An 18837-nucleotide genomic window follows, 5' to 3' on the forward strand; every position below is an offset into this window, starting at 1 on the left:
GGATGACCGTGGAATAACTGCTGAGATATTCAGAGCATGTGATGGTCCTTTTCAAGCAAGCATCGTTTTCTTGCTCATTCATTTTTAATTGTAATGCTAACAAACCCCATAGAGTTGTGTCATGGTATCGGGGCTTACATTTTCAAGCCTTATACCACTAGCCAGGCTTTAACAGTTATTCATCACTGCTTAGAGCAGTGGTTCTCAACCTTCCTCATGCCGCGATCCTTTAATGCAGTTCCTCATGTTGTGGTGACCCCCAACCATAAAATTATTTTCGTTGCTACTTCATAACTTTATTTTTGCTACTGTTATCGTAATGTAAATATCTGATATGCAGGATGTATTTTCATTGCTACAAATTGAACATAATTAAAGCATAGTGATTAATCACAAAAACAATATGTAATTATATATTGTGAAATATTTGTTTCTAATTACACATAAATGAAATTTTGTCTTGACGCATGGTGTAGCATGAGTAACAGTCCCTTGTAAAATCAGGGGTAAATTTCCAATTCTATTCAGTGAAAGACGACACACATTCAGTCTACACAACACCATTGGAAACAATGCTTTCATTCACAATTACTTCTTTTGTTTTTGGCTAACATTTTTAACAGACTTGAGTAATTCACAATAAAGTGGCATTCTTCACTGGCAAACATGTTAATACATAAAACAAAATGATCTGCAATAGGAAGAATAGAGACAAATTCCTAGTTCAATATTGTCTATATTAATAACAGTAATACATCTACGTAATGATGTTCACTCACAAACTTGGAGCCAATTATCCTTAGGCTCAATGTGAAGGCTTGTAGGATATTTAGGGATCTTACTCCCTCTTAGGATTCTGGTGTGGGGATTCCCCCTCTGATGTCAGGTATAGATTCACCAATATCGTCTCTCATTCAAAGTAATACTTTATTGAAAAAGTTATTGTTGTAAAGTTTATTGGCAGATCATTTTAAGAAACAATCCAGGCACAATAACCACTACAGCTCTCTGTAGTGGTTTTGGTGCCAGGAGTTGCTGTGATGCCTTCCCAGAGTAAGTAGTCAAACCGTTTAAAAAAAAAAAGTTTGATAACTTGTGTGTATGTGTATGGGGAGGCAGTGTGTGTGTGTGAGAGGGGTGCAGTGTATGCATGGGGTAGCAATGTGTATATTATGGGGGGGCCTGTGTTTGTGTATTGGGGGGGGGGCTGTGTTTGTGTATGGGGGGGGCCTGTGTTTGTGTATGGGGGGGTCCTGTGTTTGTGTATGGGGGGGCCTGTGTTTGTGTATGGGGGGGGCCTGTGTTTGTGTATGGGGGGGGGCCTGTGTTTGTGTATGGGGGGGGGCCTGTGTTTGTGTATGGGGGGGGGCCTGTGTTTGTGTATGGGGGGGGGCCTGTGTTTGTGTATGGGGGGGGCCTGTGTTTGTGTATGTGGGGGGGCTGTGTTTGTGTATGTGGGGGGGCTGTGTTTGTGTATGTGGGGGGGCTGTGTTTGTGTATGGGGGGGGGCTGTGTTTGTGTATGGGGGGGGGGCTGTGTTTGTGTATGGGGGGGGGGCTGTGTTTGTGTATGGGGGGGGCTGTGTTTGTGTATGGGGGGGGCTGTGTTTGTGTATGGGGGGGGCTGTGTTTGTGTATGGGGGGGCTGTGTTTGTGTATGGGGGGGCTGTGTTTGTGTATGGGGGGGGCTGTGTTTGTGTATGGGGGGGGCTGTGTTTGTGTATGGGGGGGGCTGTATATTTGTGTGTGGTGCAGTGTGTAGGGGGTTATAGTTTGTGTGAGGGGATGGGGGGGCAGATTAAAGATATTTTTTCCCCCTCCCTTTCCCTCCCTTTCCCTTTCCCTCCCTTTCCCTTTCCCTCCCTTTCCCTCCCTTTCCCTTTCCCTCCCTCCCCCACCCCCTACCCCTAGTGCAGAGAATCCCTCCGAGCTGCTTATCACCCTGTTTCCAACAACATCTTTGAGGAGCCATGGTCCCCTCCTACGATGGGCTACTGCAGTGCTCTCATGAGCGCACACATCCAAGCTTCCACTTAGAAGATAAATAATTTCAATGCTTTCTTCATGTCACAGCAGCAGTCCATGAGGGCTGGTTTGGGAATGACTGCCTTAAGAGAAGACTGCACCTAGAACCTGAAGGCACTATAACAACTGCATTGAGCTAAAGTGGTTATAGCGCCTAACCTGGAAAAAATAAATTCTATAATGCATAAGAAAAAACTGTGTACATGTACACAATATATATATTTTGCTCTGATATTTATTTTAAGATACAAATTCAATATATACTATATAATAAAATCCCCAAAATAACAAAAAGGGACTCTTCCCTCCAAACAACTTTAAACACTCCCCGAAGTCAATGAGCCAAATAATCTCTGAGGAGATGCTAATTGGCGCAGCATGGTGATTGCTACACATGCTTACTTGCCGTCCAATGCTTCCCTGGGGGGGAAGGATTGGATTTCGTGACATCATCAGTAATGATGATCTCAGCCATGAGAGAATTGGTGGCCACGGGGAGACGGGCGCATGGGTGGATTAATGGTAATTACCACAATAATTGCTGGGGGGAAGGGAGATCAGTCTATAAATCTAAATGGCTTAAAACGGTAGGCTTTGGCTTAAAGATCATTTAAGTTGCATTATGTGGTCACGGAGTTGGGACGTTCCTCCATTTTGTATACACACCCATTTAATTTAAAAGATGTCTTAAGCCTGATCCTTCCAATAGACACATTTTGCTGTACAGAATTGGAGGGCCAACTTGAAGAAAATACTTGTACGTTACATTTTTGGTATTGAGTAGTTTGGTATGGTTAAACCTGGGGCCAGGCTCAGGCCAGTCCCTAGGAGATAATTTCATATAGAGAAAACCTTATGCTAAAACGATAGATTTCACTGCACTCCTACCAACCATGATTAGTATGTATCCAGGACAGCACAGCCTCTGTAGCACAAACTAGTCCGTCAGTGCATATGCCTAATCCTAGCTGGGTTACCAAAAATACCACAGTTGTAAATTAATTTCCTTAAGTACATGTTGTTTTGCTGGACCTCTCAAATATAATTTTCCATTCCTCTGGCTGTATTCATCTAAATGGATCTTGCTCCTATCTTTTTGTAATGAACATTGTTCTTTTGGCTATTTCCCCTTTGTATATTTTGTGGGCTGTAGGATGTATCTGAGTCTCGCCGATGTATTTGTGCTATCACAGATGTGCTCTACAAAGGTAAATAAAACCATGTTTTTGGTTAGAGTAACCATTACCGACATGCTACTGTTTGACTTCCCCCTTCACAAAAAAAAATAAACTTTAGAGAATGGAAGAAAATCCTTACCTTCAATACGTGGCTGAGGCCAAGTTCTCCTTGCAGCTTGATCCTTCTATGGTGAGAACTTGGTTAGTATAAAGTGAGGTGCTGTGCCGCCATTGGTCATCTAGGAATACAGATTATTATTTCTATTGTTATCGAGTTGATTTAACAGGTAAAATTATATCACACTGCGTATACGACTTCGAGCAGCAATACCACTTTAAGTCACTGTATTGATCATGGTGCGTGGAGTGTAGGTATGATTTTATATTTGGACAGCTTTGACCTTCATTATTTTAGGCACATTAAGATGTTTAAAAAAGAATGCTAATTAACACATTTTTTTAAAATAGACTTTCTATTTTCTTTATTTTTTTATAGGTGTAAACTTGCTTCTCTAACCAAGAAGTATCATCATGGAGCCCGAAGTCATCCGAATGTATTCTTCATCTCCACCTCCTCTTGACAGTGTTGCAGACGATGATGAAGACGATGAATTTGGAGAGTTTGGGGGCTTCTCCGGAGTCGGTAATTCTGGAATGGGATTTTCAGATTTTGATGCAGTTAATTATGCTAAATCTCACGAAGACTTTATCCCATCAAAACACTTTATGCCAATTCATGATTACTCAGATAATGTAAATAACTACAGTAGCCTTACCTCTGTCCCAGACAAACAAATCGTGTCTGAGATTACTTCCAAGAAGGGACCTTGCAGAGTGTTAGAAACTAACAACAGCGACGAATTATCACCATACATTGCTGCTCTGGAGAAGAAAGGGAGCTTAGTAGAGAATTTGAAAAGGGCAGATTTCAATGTGGACTCAGAAAACAGCATTTCAGGTGTTGGAAGTACCGAATTAAATAGCGAGGAGGTGCCGATAGCTGGTACTTGTAATGGAGAGAAGGCACGCTGTCCAGAGAATCTTACAAATGGGTTTGCAGTAGTAGATTCTGTTGACCCTCAGGGAAAAGAAGACCTGGACAGCATTCATGGTTCAAAGGGATTGAAGTCTTTCGCTACTCTGAGTACAGATCTAGACTTAGAATTTACACCGAGTCCTGAGGATGAGTTTGCAGACTTTTCCTTATTTTCAAAAAATGACTCTGTACATCTAGAGCATTCGTACCTGAAAGCACACAGAGGTTCACATGAAGGAGAGACTGCAGATATCAAGGAAACCACTACATTGAGCAGTAATGAAAGTGATTCGATAAAGAAAGTACTTCCAGATCTGGTCTCTGGAAATGGGGACGAAGTAGGTGATCTGGATTGCACCAATTGCATTTCTGAAGGCGTTACAATGTCAGATGACATTGTTGAACCCCATGTAGCATCTACCAGTGCCGTGATGCAGCTAAAGGATACAGAAAGTGTTTCTGGAAAAATTAGAGAGCTTGTACAAAATAAAGAAGAGGATTTCCCAGAAACCGATGAAGTTAGTTATGTCACACAAGACCAGTCGTTGGACATGGTCGAAACTAATCAAAACTCAATACCAAATTTAAATAGTGATGATAATTACAATAGTGATGATTTGTCCAGTGTTTTAAAAGACAACATTTTAAGTGAGAATGAAAATGGCAGTCATCCTGTTAGTGAAAATGTGTTTTGGAACTCTGAAGCCCCTATTAGGAATCAACCACTTTCTTCAACAGACCATAGCAAAGTAGAACTGGATGCAAATGTAAACAAACTTAATGATGACTTTTGTGAATTTGAGGAAATAAACACCGTCCCTTTTGAAGTGGAGCTAAAAGTAACACCAGATGAAACATCAGCACTTCAGGATTCTGGTGAAAAACATTCTGGATTTGAGTCTCACAATGATTTAGAATCGTTTGATGATTTTGGAGACTTTAATTCCACAGCAAAAACTGGAGACCAGAGTAGTTTTCAAGAATCTGATGATTTTGCGGACTTCAGTGCGGCTGGTAAGACTGACCAGTCTTCAGATTGGAAGGCTTTTGATGATGACCACATAGAAAGTTCAGCATGGAATGCTTTTGATCAGGAGACTGACAACTCTGCCACAGACTCAGAGTCTTGGCAGACACATAGGACAAACGTGCCTTCTAGTGACCAAGCCATAAACATGCAAAGCGATGTGACACCAGTATTTCATGAACCAGAACCTAATTTTCTCACTAATGGGTCAACAAGTGGATCTCAGGTAATGCTGTTCTTTTCTTTGTCTTTGAAGTGTTATTTATGAATAGTTATAGCCTAAGCTACTATTTTCATGTCTCTCTATTGTCAATTGTTTTAAAACCGTACCGGCTTTCAAGAACATTTTAGTACTTCAAATCACAAATGCATAGTGTTTCAACCCATGTCGGTGGCATTTTTATTGTCAAGCCTGACTTTAGCAGTTATGAAGTACTGTAAGTAGTGTCACTGTAAGTTATGTTATGTCCAAAGATGACCGTTGCTCTAGCAGGTGCTATATTTTCTAGTATAGGAATACATGTTGATTGATGGCAGTGTGTGAAAAGATTGAGTATAAAAGGGTCAATAGCTCTAAGCCTCTAGATTTACTACTCTAACCAGACATAAAGTTACACCAGATTAACACTCAAATTCTTCTTACACCACCCCAGGTAATTACGTAACCATTGGTAAAATCTAGGCTTTTTATTTGGGTGTCTTATGTGGTCACCAACAATTTGGTAATGCGATAAATGTACATACCGTATATACTCGAGTATAAGACATTTTTTGTGCTGAAAAACCCCCACTCGTCTTATACTCGAGTGAGTGTCTGTATTATGGCAACTTACATTGCCATAATACAGACAAGGGGCTGTTGGGGGCTGGCAGAGAGCTGTTACTTACCTTTCCTGCAGCTCCTGTCAGCTCCCTTCTCTCTCCTGCATTCCGGTCAGCTCCCCACTGTAAGTCTCGCGAGAGCCGCAGGGTCAGAGCTCCGCGCGGCACTCACACCGCAAGACTTGCAGTGGAAGCTGACAGGGGAGCTGACCCGACCGGAGGTGAGAGAAGGAGCTGCAGGAAAGGTAAGTAACAGCTCTCTGCCAGCCCCCTTCTGCACAGTGCACACCACTGGACCACCAGGGAATGAGAGCCCCCCTCCCTGGCCATGTATTAAGCAGGGAGGGGGGACGAAAAAATATAAATAAAAATGTAAATAATAATAGAATTAAAATAACATATTAATATTAAAATGATAATTTAAAAACAAATAATAAAAATGCCCACCCCCACCAAGGCTCTGCATCAGACACACAAACACACACACTCTGCATCACACACACACACTCACTCTGCATTCATACTCATACACACACACATTGCATTCATACACACACACACACACTGCATTCATACACACACACTGCATTCATTATAAATAAATATTCAATTAATGTAATTTCTTGGGGATATAATTTTATGTAGAAATTTACCAGTAGCTGCTGCATTTCCCACTCTAGTCTTATACTCGAGTCAATAAGTTTCCCCATTTTTGGGGGGTAAAATTAGGGGTCTCGACTTATATTCGGGTCGACTTATACTCGAGTATATATGGTACTATGAATTTGCTCGAGCCAATCTGGAGTGAGGAAAAGGGAAAATGGTGTTTCTTGTTGCATTGTTGCTTTGTTAGTGCCAGAGTTAGTTTTATAAAATATTGTTACTGATAAAGCCAAATTTACTATATGGCCAAGTCAAGATTACTGCCCTGAAGCAGGTTTAATACATTGGCAGTCAGGACTGGAATGATGAGTGCACCTTATTTGTGGAACAAGTACTTAAAGGGGTAGAAAAGAAAGTCTAATGTTTATACTTCCTTTATTGCATATTATTTTATTTCAAATTTATTATATATTCTGTTAATAGCTTGCTAGAGCTTCCTGTGTGTGATTAAATTTAGATTTACATAAAAACGTCTAAAGTAAATTGACAGCTGATTGAAAATTGAACTTTTTTCCCTGCACACTGTGCCAGTAGAAGCCAGGGGAGGCGCGGCTAGGGCTGCATGAACAGAAACACTAGGGATTTAACTCCTAAATGGAAGAGCAATTAAACTGCAGGGTTATAATCTCTACACTAAAACTACTTGTTTAAGTAAAAGTTGTTTTAATGCCTGTACTATCCATTTAAAGGAGAACTGCCATGTCCAACGGTTTTTAATATTCTGTTTACTTATCCCTATAATTTGCAAATCTGTATTTGTGAGGTACAAAAACTGAAAATTACATGGAGAAATCAACACCTTCAGATGGGTGCCTCCATCTTACCTTCCTTTCAATCATTGTTCATTAACTATGTCTTTTAAAGAAAGCATACAGTGACCAATAGAAATAAAGTGTTTGTTTCTCCCTGTAATTTGTCCTGGCTTTGACTTGTCTGAACTGGATTTTTTTTTTCCATGTTTCCTTCAACAGTGTAAACATTATAGAAGTGACCGTTTCCTTAAATAAATGAAATACTCTATTAATGCCACAACTGCAAACTAAAAATAAAACATTTTACAACTCCCAACGAACTAGGCAGGAGCAAGCCATTTCTGTAAGGGTGCGTGGCAAGAGAATTTTTAATCTATCAGGCTTGATAGGGAGAATCTTACCCAAGCCACTGTTTCCAATCCACCCTCCCATATCTTCATAGTGAACAGATGTTTGCTTTTTGTTTTTTTAGATCAACGTTATACTTTCTAGCGCGTCTTTAAAACACCAAATAGAAACCGCATTTATGCACTTTATTCTCTGTAGAGTATACGGAGTATGTGCTGAAAGGTGCAAATGGGTAACGTGTGCATACCGAGACCTATACACTTGCCTAGCTAGAACTTATATTCCGGGTGATCTGTAAGGATAATTCTGCAGCTGTAGAGTGCTATAACCATCAAAATGTGGTTTATTTGCCTGCTCTAAAGAGTTTACATAATGCAGGGCTTATTCTTAATTTTGGTTCTGTCAGGTAGATGTGCAGAACAGATAATCGGTGATCTATAATTCTCCCTCCTTTCTCTCCCAGATAATAGAGCAGTGTAAGTCCAAGCCATGGTGCTATACTCAAAAAGAACAGGTTTCCTAACTAGATCGATAATATTACAGTTAAAGTTCCCAGCTATGCTTATCATAATTCCTTCTACAGCTACTTAACAAGTAACTTATTGTCTGTATAGCACTTTTTGGGCCAAAGGTGTATTGGCTACATTGAGTCGAACTTTTAGAAAGGCAACTGCGTTCACAATATTTTATGTATTTGCAGATAATGCAAGTCATCACTTTTGTCTTTTCTTGCATAGCAATCATTACTGAGCCGTCTTGAACGAATCATTCAAGTCTGTTTTCCTCCTCCACCTGTATCTGAAACAGAAGAAAGTATACCATCCTTAGATGACCTCTTAACAGTCACACTCGAGAAAACCACAAAGTCCATGGCTGGCACCAGGTAAGAACACAGTTTGTGCTTAGTGAATATTATTCTCTGAAAAGGGATAAAGTGGTGTTACATACAAAATATCCGGATAAGTATAGTCCCTTGCCATCTCAGGACAGGTACAAGCCTGTCTCTACTCGCTATAATCAGGGGCTTCTAAATTGATAAGCTAGAGGTGAAAATCCCATTGCAGCCTTAGAACGATATCACTATTTATTTTCCACTGTCAAGTAATGGTCTAAAAATGTGTTCCAGTAGTAGACTGCCCCAGGCACACTGTAGGCACTGTAACCACTTCATCTCATTGAAGTGTTTATAGTGTCTGGACCATTCGGTGCTCCACCGTGTGACTTACGTTCAGTGTCTCCGACCTCTGTATGGAGACATTGAACTTTTCTCATAGAGATGCATTGATTCAATGCATCTCTATGAGGAGATGCTGATTGGCCAGGGCTGTGTTTTGGCTTTTGCCGGCTCTGCCCCTGAACTGCCTCCTTGATATTCCCGGCCAATCTAATGCTTTCCTATGGGAAAGCATTGTGATTGACTTTGATCAACACTTCTGATGATGTCAGCCAAGCAGGCAGATCAGAACCAGCACCAGCAGACTGGCATAATAGTAAGATTTTACTATATTTAGTGGAGCTGGAGGTGGAGGGAGGGTGTGCATATAGTGTTTTTAACATACATGTTTGTGTTTCTGACCCTATGTTCCTTTAACATGTCATAGGTCTAGGATTTAGCACTTAGCCTGGCTAAATGACAGTTTGTGATTTGAAAAGTGTTAACAGAATTGTAGGAACAGTTAATACTTTGTGATAACAGAGACCTGATTCATTGTCAATGGGTAATACAATTATTTATATTTAAGGACTACAAATACCATAACCACTGCAGCCTGCTATGCTGGTTTTGGTGCCAAAAAGTAGTTCCACAGTAAGTAGTCAAATCATTTTTAGTACAGTTTGGCAAGTTACCAGGATCCTGCCAGGTTCCTGTTCATAGATATATTTATGGGGCCATCAACATGGTGACTTGCTTTATATATATATTCAGTATAAAAAAATTCTGCATTTCCAGTGTCCCTGTCCTAAACCCAAATTATATGCAAAAAGAAAAGGAATAAACACTGTAACACCAGGAACTAGCCATTAATACTCTTTTATTTCATCCACACAAAATGAACCAGTCTTTGTCAAGTCTGGTTTGACAGCCAACTACCGGATGAGAGTTCTGTGATGTTTCACATAAGCTGTTTAGTGAGTGGTTTCCTCTTTATCCGATTACATTAGGTGGATATATATAATTTATTTTATTTTATTTTAGAGAGAGAAATTATAAAATAGAATAGATATGGTTAATGGTGATAGTTTCATAAGGTATAAAGAAGCAGAATAATTTTTTCCATATTACAACATTTGGTCTTTGGCGGTTCTGGCCTGCAGCGGCCCCTGGGTGGGGGTTCCACCGCAAACAGGCAGCTTCCAAAGGGGAGTTATTCCACCGTTGCAATAAAAAGGAGAAAGGTGGTCAACAGTGTGTAACGCTGAGCGAAGTATACTCTCATATATTTATGTAAGGGGAGGTTACCCCAAGTACCGTGTTCTAGGAAGACAGAGGAATGTCTACACCGGAGCCTTGTGTATCCTTTCGTTTGACATGCCTGTAAATGTTAGAATTCTTAGTGACCGGGGTAGTGGTGTTTGCGTGATGAGTTGTCCAGATTGGTAGCTGCAGGGTGTGAGCGAGAGTCGTCCCATCATGTGGACATTAGATGGATATTTTAACTACCAACAATCAGAGCCAGAATCTTGGTGAACAAGTTCTTGCCCTCAATTTGTTGGGGCGTAATTTTTTAAATTGGAAAAAATAAAAATAAAAAAGTCGATATTTTTTTTTTTTCTTACCATGCACATTTATTGCAGGATTCTGAGGGATTCTGAGGGATTCTGAGGGATTCTGAGGGATTCTGAGGGATTCTGAGGGATTCTGAGGGATTCTTGTGTTGGTAAACATAATGCCAGGAATTATTATTATTTATATAGTGCCAACTTATTTCACAGCCCTTTACAATCATTGAATGGGTATAATTGACAAATAGTAGTTGACATACAGAATATTAACAGAGACAAAAGGTGAAGGAGGCCCTGCTCAAAAGAGCTTACAATCTACGAGGAAGGGATATCGACACAAGGAATAGCATCCATCAGTCCCTTCTCCCCTCTGACATGCTAAGATGCCTTTGTCAAAATAATGTATTAAGTGATGTGTGGAAGAACGAACAGAGAAAGTGTGCTGGGGTATGGAGGCAAACGAAATGAGGAGGACAATTCTAATGAGAGAAGCGTCACCTAATAAGATAGATAGTAGGCTTTCCTAAAGAGGTTTTTTTTTTTTTTTTTTTTTTTTTTTTTTTTTTTTACTTGCTTCTTAAAGGACCGAAATCTAGGGAAAAGTCTGGCACCAAGTAGGGAATTCCATAGGAATTATGCAGCCCTTTTATAAATCATACCAGAACAAGCAGATATCAAAAGAAGTTTGCTTGCAGAACAAAGTGAGCGAAAAGGGGTGCATATATTGAGTGGAGAGGAATTGTTGAAAGCTTTGTAGGTAAATGTTATCATTTTGGTTTCCTGGAACCATCAGGATCCAATTAAATGCAAACAATCTTTCTAATAAACTTACTGACTTTATTTTGCTTACTATTGAATCTTCTTTGTTATTGGTAAATATAATTTAATTTGCTTTTCTAACAGTCCTTTAGTGAAACAGTAGTTTGACGGTCATTTGCAAACTTTAATGTTTCTGTTTCCTGGTTCAGTGCAGTGCATGTCCTTAGGTTTTCATTCTCTCTTACATGGTTGATATCACAGGTGTGTTGGGCATGTTTCAGATTAATGGTGGACATGGAGTCTGAGCGTGTTAACAATACCTTGTGATTTTTATTTATTTATTTTTTTGTTTTGTCCCCCCAACCTGTACAGAGAAGTGCTGGACATATGGCCAGAGCTCCAGGATATCCATGATGTCTATGCACTGAAGCACCAATGGGGAGGTTCGCAAAGCAACAAAAAACTCCTTTGTTCCTTGGGAATCGACACGAGGAATATAGTACGTTTTAAACATTTTGATTTGATTTTCAGGGTCTTTTTAGTGGGGCATTTTTAGTTGTATGTACATGTCTATAAACTATTACCTATATATTTTATTTAGTTTCATTAAAGGAGCAATCCAAGCACTATAACAACTGCAGCATGTTGGTGGTGATGTTGCTAACAATGTGACTTCTTACCCGCGGTCTGCCAGACGCTGCTTCCTGCCTCAATGAGAACTGGAAGCTCAGAGCTTATCCCTCAGGTGATGCAGGGCGTAGCTCATTGGCTTAAAAAAGAACTATCAGCTGACACGCAGCCAATAGGCTGGCCCTGCATTGCAGGATTTGGTCCAGGAGAATTCCGCTTCCTAGCAACAGCTTCTGGCTCTGTGTACCAGACAAGGCAGTGGGTGGCGGCTGACAAACTCAAGGTAAGAAGTCAAACCGTTGGCAAACGGCTTTACTACTTATATTGGCCACAGCACTAGGCTCTCATGGCACCATACACACTACAGTGCTTGGTGTATTCCTTTAAACATTGAGTTAGCTACAACTTGCAAAATTAAGACCACAATAGCCAAGTTTATGGAATAAGGATTTGGAATTTAGGGCCTTGATTTTAAAAGATGATTTTCAGCTTATTTAGTGACCATACTGCTTCAATTACACAACCACTATGACATCAAAATCAGAAAATTCGTCTTTGGGTGCTTGTCCCTGTGTTTTGAATGGTTGGCGAGAGGGGATAATGACTTCACTTCAATGGCATTCTGTTGGCATTAGTCAGGAAATTTGAGATTCAGATTACTTTCTGAACAGTCCAGCAGAGGGCAGACGTTTCACAGCTGTCTCGTCCTCTGCATAATTGCAACATTATGTTTACCTCCGTAACTTTAAGTATGAAAGAGATCTTAAAAGCTAAAAGCACGGTCCTTTGGTGTCTTTCCAAAACACAGCTTGAAATTCCCTAATGAAATCATGAATCAAGCTATGTCTGTGTAAATTGTATGGGTATCTTTTGGAGACTGTGCCTCCTTATTGTTCTTTAATGGGATGGTATACGCTATGAGTTTGTGAAGACATTTACAATTCGATTTCGTTTAGTATACTAGACAATTCTGTGCATTCAGTTTACTGTTTACCTTTTGTAGCTTTTTACAGGCAACAAGAAACAACCGGTAATTGTGCCTATGTATGCAGCTGGTCTGGTAAGCTCCCTGTTACGATAAGTATAAATATATTTAGATGAAATCAGGGTATTTTTAGTAAAAACAATCTATTAAAATGATGCTAGCCTTCTATTTATTATTATATTTCTCAGATTTCTTATATTCTCTGTTTTTGTTGCAATGCATTTGCATGGGCTCTCCTTGATCTAAAATTGTAATCCAGACATGGAGCCCGTGCTCACTGTGCCTAGAGTGGTATCTGCTACACCTCATTGATGAGGCCCACAGAAGGCCAAAACAATTGTCCAGGGCTGCTGTATTTCTCATACAGAGATAATTTGCCGGCATTTTAGTTCTGGATTGCCCTCATCAGTCTGATATGCAAATGGTATAGGTTCTCTTGGTAATTTATTATTTATTTGTTGCCTGATCGTGGAAAGCCCTCCCGTGTCTTTACAGATGCTTGCCTTCTTACATGTAATTCCTCTTCACAGCTGGTCAGACTGTAGTCACCCACTGAAAACGGCTCTGCCACGTTTCCCAAGTTTGGGAGGTATCCAATACACATAGTAGAGTCACTGAGTACGTTACTTGAAATCTTAGAACATTGATAAAAATATCAATCAAATTCTTCCTACACTTTTGTAAGGTATGAATTTGGGAGGGGTCTTGGCAAGGCCAGGAGGAAAGGCATGAGAATGACATGCAGGTAAGGAAAGCAAGGGATGTCTGTTTTGGGCATTCAGCTGTAGCACCCTGCTGGTTCTAAATGCAACTGCAATTGGCACAATTTATTGCCAGCTCAGTACATGAACCTGTTTTACACTTTTAGTTAGATTATATAGTGTACTTCTGCCAATTCTTACTGTATGTTTATGTAGGAAAGGTAAATGCTGATAAATTAAACGTTTGGGTCCCAAATCATTAAGCAAACTTAATTTCTTTCCCTGTGAGCACTGCGGTTTTGTTGTTTGTTTGATTAAATTATTAGAAGTGGCAAATTAAGACCAACACTGTAAATCTATTGTATTTTTTATTTATTTACATTACATATTGTCACATACGCAGAATATTTCAGGTAAAGCTCCTGTACGTGGCCCTCACATTGGTTAACTATTAGTGATTTGACCACAAGTAGGGAGCTCAAAAAACAGCATTCCACACAGAGGACAAACTACAGAGGCTATTCACACAGCCTCCCCTAATCGTTTTTGTAACGGACCGTTTCAGCAGACAAGGGGTTAAAATCCGTTTAGGCGATATGCCCCTTTCTGAGAGACAGGCACAGCTACTGCAGAACACCAAACTCCCGAACTGGATACAAAATAGCACTCCAAACTGGAACCTCACGAATAGCTGCTAGCAGACGAACGGGAAAAGCAAACATCATCTTACACTCCTAGCAATCAATCTCCAACAGCATACAGTGAATCCCCCCAAGAACGAGACAAGGCTCCGTGTTGAGGGTCAAGCAGTGGTCTGAGGTGCTGGCACACCCAGCCTGGTTTTTATTACGGTTGTGCACATACAGGACACACCCAGGGGGAGGCATAAAATAACCAATCAAGTAACAGTACAACCCACACATCCCCTCCCCTCAGATAAACAGTTAACATAATTATTACATGCAGTAAAAATACAGTTTCCACACATACTCTGTAACTTTAAAACCATACATCACATTCACATAAAAATACATATCCACAATCAATCCATTCAGGGGAACAACATATTAATAATTGGCATGAATCAGAGCAGGGGTTCAAAAGTTAGTAAAAGTATCTTTTGGGCCCTGGCTGGCAGCATGGCAAAATCTGGCTCACACAGGTTTTACAGAGGCCTCTATCCTGGAGACAATGGGGGGGAAGTAATCAAATTATCCAGGGATAGAGGCAAACTCCATTGAGCACATGGTTACACAAAGACAGTAAAACACTTTAAAATACATAAAGTTACTTTTTATACATAACACACAGACATGTAACATATCCCCAGATAGCTAGGATCTGAACGCACAAAACTACCGAATAGCGCGCAGATCCTATTCACACAGTTCAATTGCCATGGAGCTAAAGTCTTTCCCATAGTCTTTCATTATATGAATAGGCTCCATGGCATAGCTATCTGGGGGGTATCACCGCTCACACAGGGCAAGTACCGAATGGCCCCACTGTGTTTAAAGGGCCAGAATGAGTGACATGCACTCTGTTAGGGCCGAATACGTTTTTTAAAAGGGCCCAATCTCCCAGGGACCATAATCACATGGCAAGAGGCTGGCAAGCAGTCCTCTCCAGGCCCAAGTGGCGAAGGGCACTTCGTCACAGTTTTCAAACCGTTTTTAAACCGCCTCCAAACCCAAGACAGTTGATGAAGAGCTTGACCATAAACCGCAGTATAGGAAAAGGCACATTTCCCTGCATACAGAAGAGCTAAGCGACCTGTATCCACATCTGTAGTACAAATACGGCACCTATACTTCAGGTCCACATGTGGCACAAGATCCGAAGTACCTGCATCTATCTGTAATTCATCAAATGTGGTTTAGCACATCATGTGTGGGGGAAACTATCCTTACTTTACATCAAAGGTTCCATTTCTACACATTAAAAAAGAAAAAAGTGCCTGTGTAAACAGGCACAACATTGTGGATATTAAGGGGACACTATAGGTACCATAAGTGTTTCATCTCTTTAAAGCTGTGACGGTGCCTGGAGTTCCTTGGTAATTTCTCATAGTTCAGGGTTAAACCATTTATGAATAATGTAACACTGAATAAGGGTCCCTAGGCATACAGTGCCTTACCTTCAGTGTAGGTATGGCTAAGGCAGTGTTACACTTGTACCTTTGTTTCTGCTAATGCTGAAGCATTACCTGAGAAGCAGAGAGATTATGCACTGCAGATGCATGAGAAGCTTCATTCTGTGTTAAATAGTTTAACACAAAGAGCTGGCACCATAACAACTTCAATTAGGTCAAGTGGTTATGGTGCCTAAAGTGTCCCTTTAACATCACAGTACTCGTGGGATCTGTATTGTTGGTTCACATACTGCATGTAAGAATACATTGTGTGTACTTTCCAACTTGGCCTTACAGTAACCATATTCCATAAAGCCAACAAGATATTCGTGTTTTGTTTTTTTTTTTTTTTTGGTGGTGTGTTTTTTATTTATTTATTTATTTGGCGGGGAGGGATGCTCTGGTTTAACATCTCTACAATACAATATTAGTATTGCTGTCTAAAAAGGGACTGCTCCTTTCAACAAGGAACTCTTGAAAATGTCCAGTGCATTTTATATATGTGTTCATGTTGTAAACTCTATTCTTGATTTATGTGCAGGGAATGCTGGAGCCAACCAAGGAGCCTCTAAAGCCTTTATCTGCTGCAGAAAAAATTGCATCAATTGGACAATCTTCACCTGTCCATCCAGCTGAGGGCATTTGTGCTTCTGACCAGTTACAGGTGTGCCTTTAATTCATTTACTAGACGCACAGAGAGTTTAGGGCCTGAGCTGAAATAATCCTTATATATTCCTTTTCTGGTTTTGTTTTGGGTTTTATTGTTGATCTGAAATATTCAGATACAAATTCTTCCAAAATAGAGAGAGGAAATAACCTTTTTTTTTTTGTGTGTGTGTGTGTTGGGGTGGGAGGGGGGAGTGCCTGTCTGGATGTTAATCTAGAGCACGTAGGGACATAGTTATCTATTTAGTAAAAGTCCAATGAGAGTAAGATTAACTTCTCCTAATCTTTGCTTTCATCACTTTGTGGATAACAATGGTAACAGCAGGTTTCCAAAAGTTGCTTTTTATGCCAAATGAAGATTTATATAATTTAACATTTATTCAAAATCAAGCAGACAGATTCTTCTTTTTGTTCTCATTAAATATTTAAAACACTTCTTGTCTTATGCCAATCAGTATACCATTGAGGTTGGTTTTGATGCAATCTAATTGTACCCCTTCTGTTTACTTTTGTTGCAGGAATCGCTCCCTCCTGTCCAGTTCGACTGGAGCAGCAGTGGCCTTACCAACCCATTAGATGGTACGTCTCTCCGTAGAACCTCTAGCACCAGAGCTAGACTTAAGAAAGCTTCAGAATTCAAACAGTCCTCTCTGTGCTGATCTTTCCTCTTCTCTTTTTTTAGTGTAATCTTGGAAACATTCAGGCTTTCTTTCTGCTTTTCTTCACCAGCCCTGCCAATTAAATTTTGGTGCATAAAGCCTATTGGTAAAAATGTTTTGTCAGTGTTAGGGTTATGAAAATATATTATGTATAATAGCTGCTGTGTTCTAGACAACACAAGCACTTGTCTTCCTGTAACCTACTAACAGATTCTTTGTGAAAACCCTTTTCTTTGTTTTATCCATTTATCTTATATTATCCAAAGGAAAACCAGGTATGTTTTATAGACTATATTTTTTTCGCCTCTTTTACATTCTCTATTTCCATTTCTATTCTTTTATGGGGTTTTCTCTACCTCCTTAAACCAGTCAGTATTACTATTACGTAGCAGTATTTATCAGAGATATCTTGGTATATTGAATGCCACTTAAAAATAAAATCTGGTATTTTTACACGCTGCACTGGGTGGTGGATAATCATAAACAGCCCACAGCGCCCATGTGTGTGTTCACCGTATCTCAAAAAATTAAATCCAATTTAATATATTGTTTCCAAATTATTTTCCAATCTTACAATTTACTAACAATTGGTTTGATTGACAAAATGAGATTGTGTTCTCATCCGTGGGTTTTACCCGGTATCTGATGACAGAAGGAAAGCCTAGATGAGTTGATTTCCTATTTTCCACTGTTGTCTGGTGAAATGTGTCCAATTCATTTTGCTTTTTTAATCTATTTTAGTGTCTAAAAGGGGAACAATTCAGCTGCTTGTTTTTTCTTTGAACAAATCCACATATCATGGTTAAGGATTTTCCTGCTGCAGCCCCCTTTAACACATTCTTACACTTTGTGTTTTATAGAGAAGAATTCCACGTAACTTTGCAATGTGTGTAGCCCTCTTCATCAACAATCACAGGGGTACAATAATATTTAATGGGAACCACAATATGTCAGATTTTTTTTTTTATCTTATTGCAGTCAGTGTTATTTACTCACAATGGTTTTATTTATACAATGTGTATTTTCTGTCTTGGCACCCTTACTGGGGCACTACTGTGTTAGCCACTGACATAAAGCGACTGACATATCACTATGATTCCAAATTCACAACAATGGAATCCCCTTGGAGTCATAGTTTACCTTATTAATCTTGGGGTACGAGTGGGTAGTTTCCTGTAGAGTTGTGTTTTTTTCACACTTTGTTTCCTCTTTCATTTAGAGTCATATTGCAGCACCGTTCAATGGTCAAATCATTGTGCTTGTATCCACATACAGGGTTATTCACTGAAGTGGCCTAAAATTTTAAATTTATTGTGCTTTCAATTCACAAACGGGATAAACTGAAAAATATCTGACTTGAAGTTTCTTTGTGGTCTGAAAGTAGAAATTAATTTTAAATTCAATGCCACTGAGACAATAGTAAAGCCTTTGAAGTTTCAATATGGTGGCACTTCAAAAGTTTTAACAGAGGTATGGCTTTTTTTTTGGTTTTGTTATTTATTTATTTTAAATCTATTCATACAAGGGTCTAGAGAGATATCCCAATCTAGTTGTCCTGACACAAAATACTTTAGTTTACAAAGTATGTGTGCTGACTGCATGCAATGTGTGTGCTGGCTACATGTAGAGTGTGTGTGTGCTGCTTTCATATAGTGTGTGTGTGTGTATTGGTCTGATTTAGTGTGTGCACTGGCTAAATGTAGTGTGTGTGCGCATGCGTGCCCTGGCTGTA

The 18837-nt window shown here is 39.8% G+C and overlaps 1 protein-coding gene across 2 annotated transcripts in view; it reads left to right on the forward strand.

Moving 5' to 3' along the window:
- The window catches only part of AFTPH (aftiphilin), a 43341-nt gene that overhangs the window by 16823 nt on the left and 7681 nt on the right, over positions 1-18837 (forward strand). For both annotated transcript variants that reach the window (XM_063443771.1, XM_063443772.1), the window contains exons 2-7: positions 3699-5491; positions 8588-8733; positions 11706-11832; positions 12967-13023; positions 16322-16444; positions 16965-17025. In XM_063443771.1, the coding sequence (XP_063299841.1) occupies positions 3734-5491; positions 8588-8733; positions 11706-11832; positions 12967-13023; positions 16322-16444; positions 16965-17025 (2272 nt within the window). In that variant the 5' untranslated portion in view covers positions 3699-3733. The remainder of the gene's footprint in view (positions 1-3698; positions 5492-8587; positions 8734-11705; positions 11833-12966; positions 13024-16321; positions 16445-16964; positions 17026-18837) is intronic.

This window comes from Pelobates fuscus, chromosome 2 (assembly GCF_036172605.1).
Source record: "Pelobates fuscus isolate aPelFus1 chromosome 2, aPelFus1.pri, whole genome shotgun sequence".
Classification (NCBI taxonomy): Eukaryota; Metazoa; Chordata; class Amphibia; order Anura; family Pelobatidae; genus Pelobates; species Pelobates fuscus.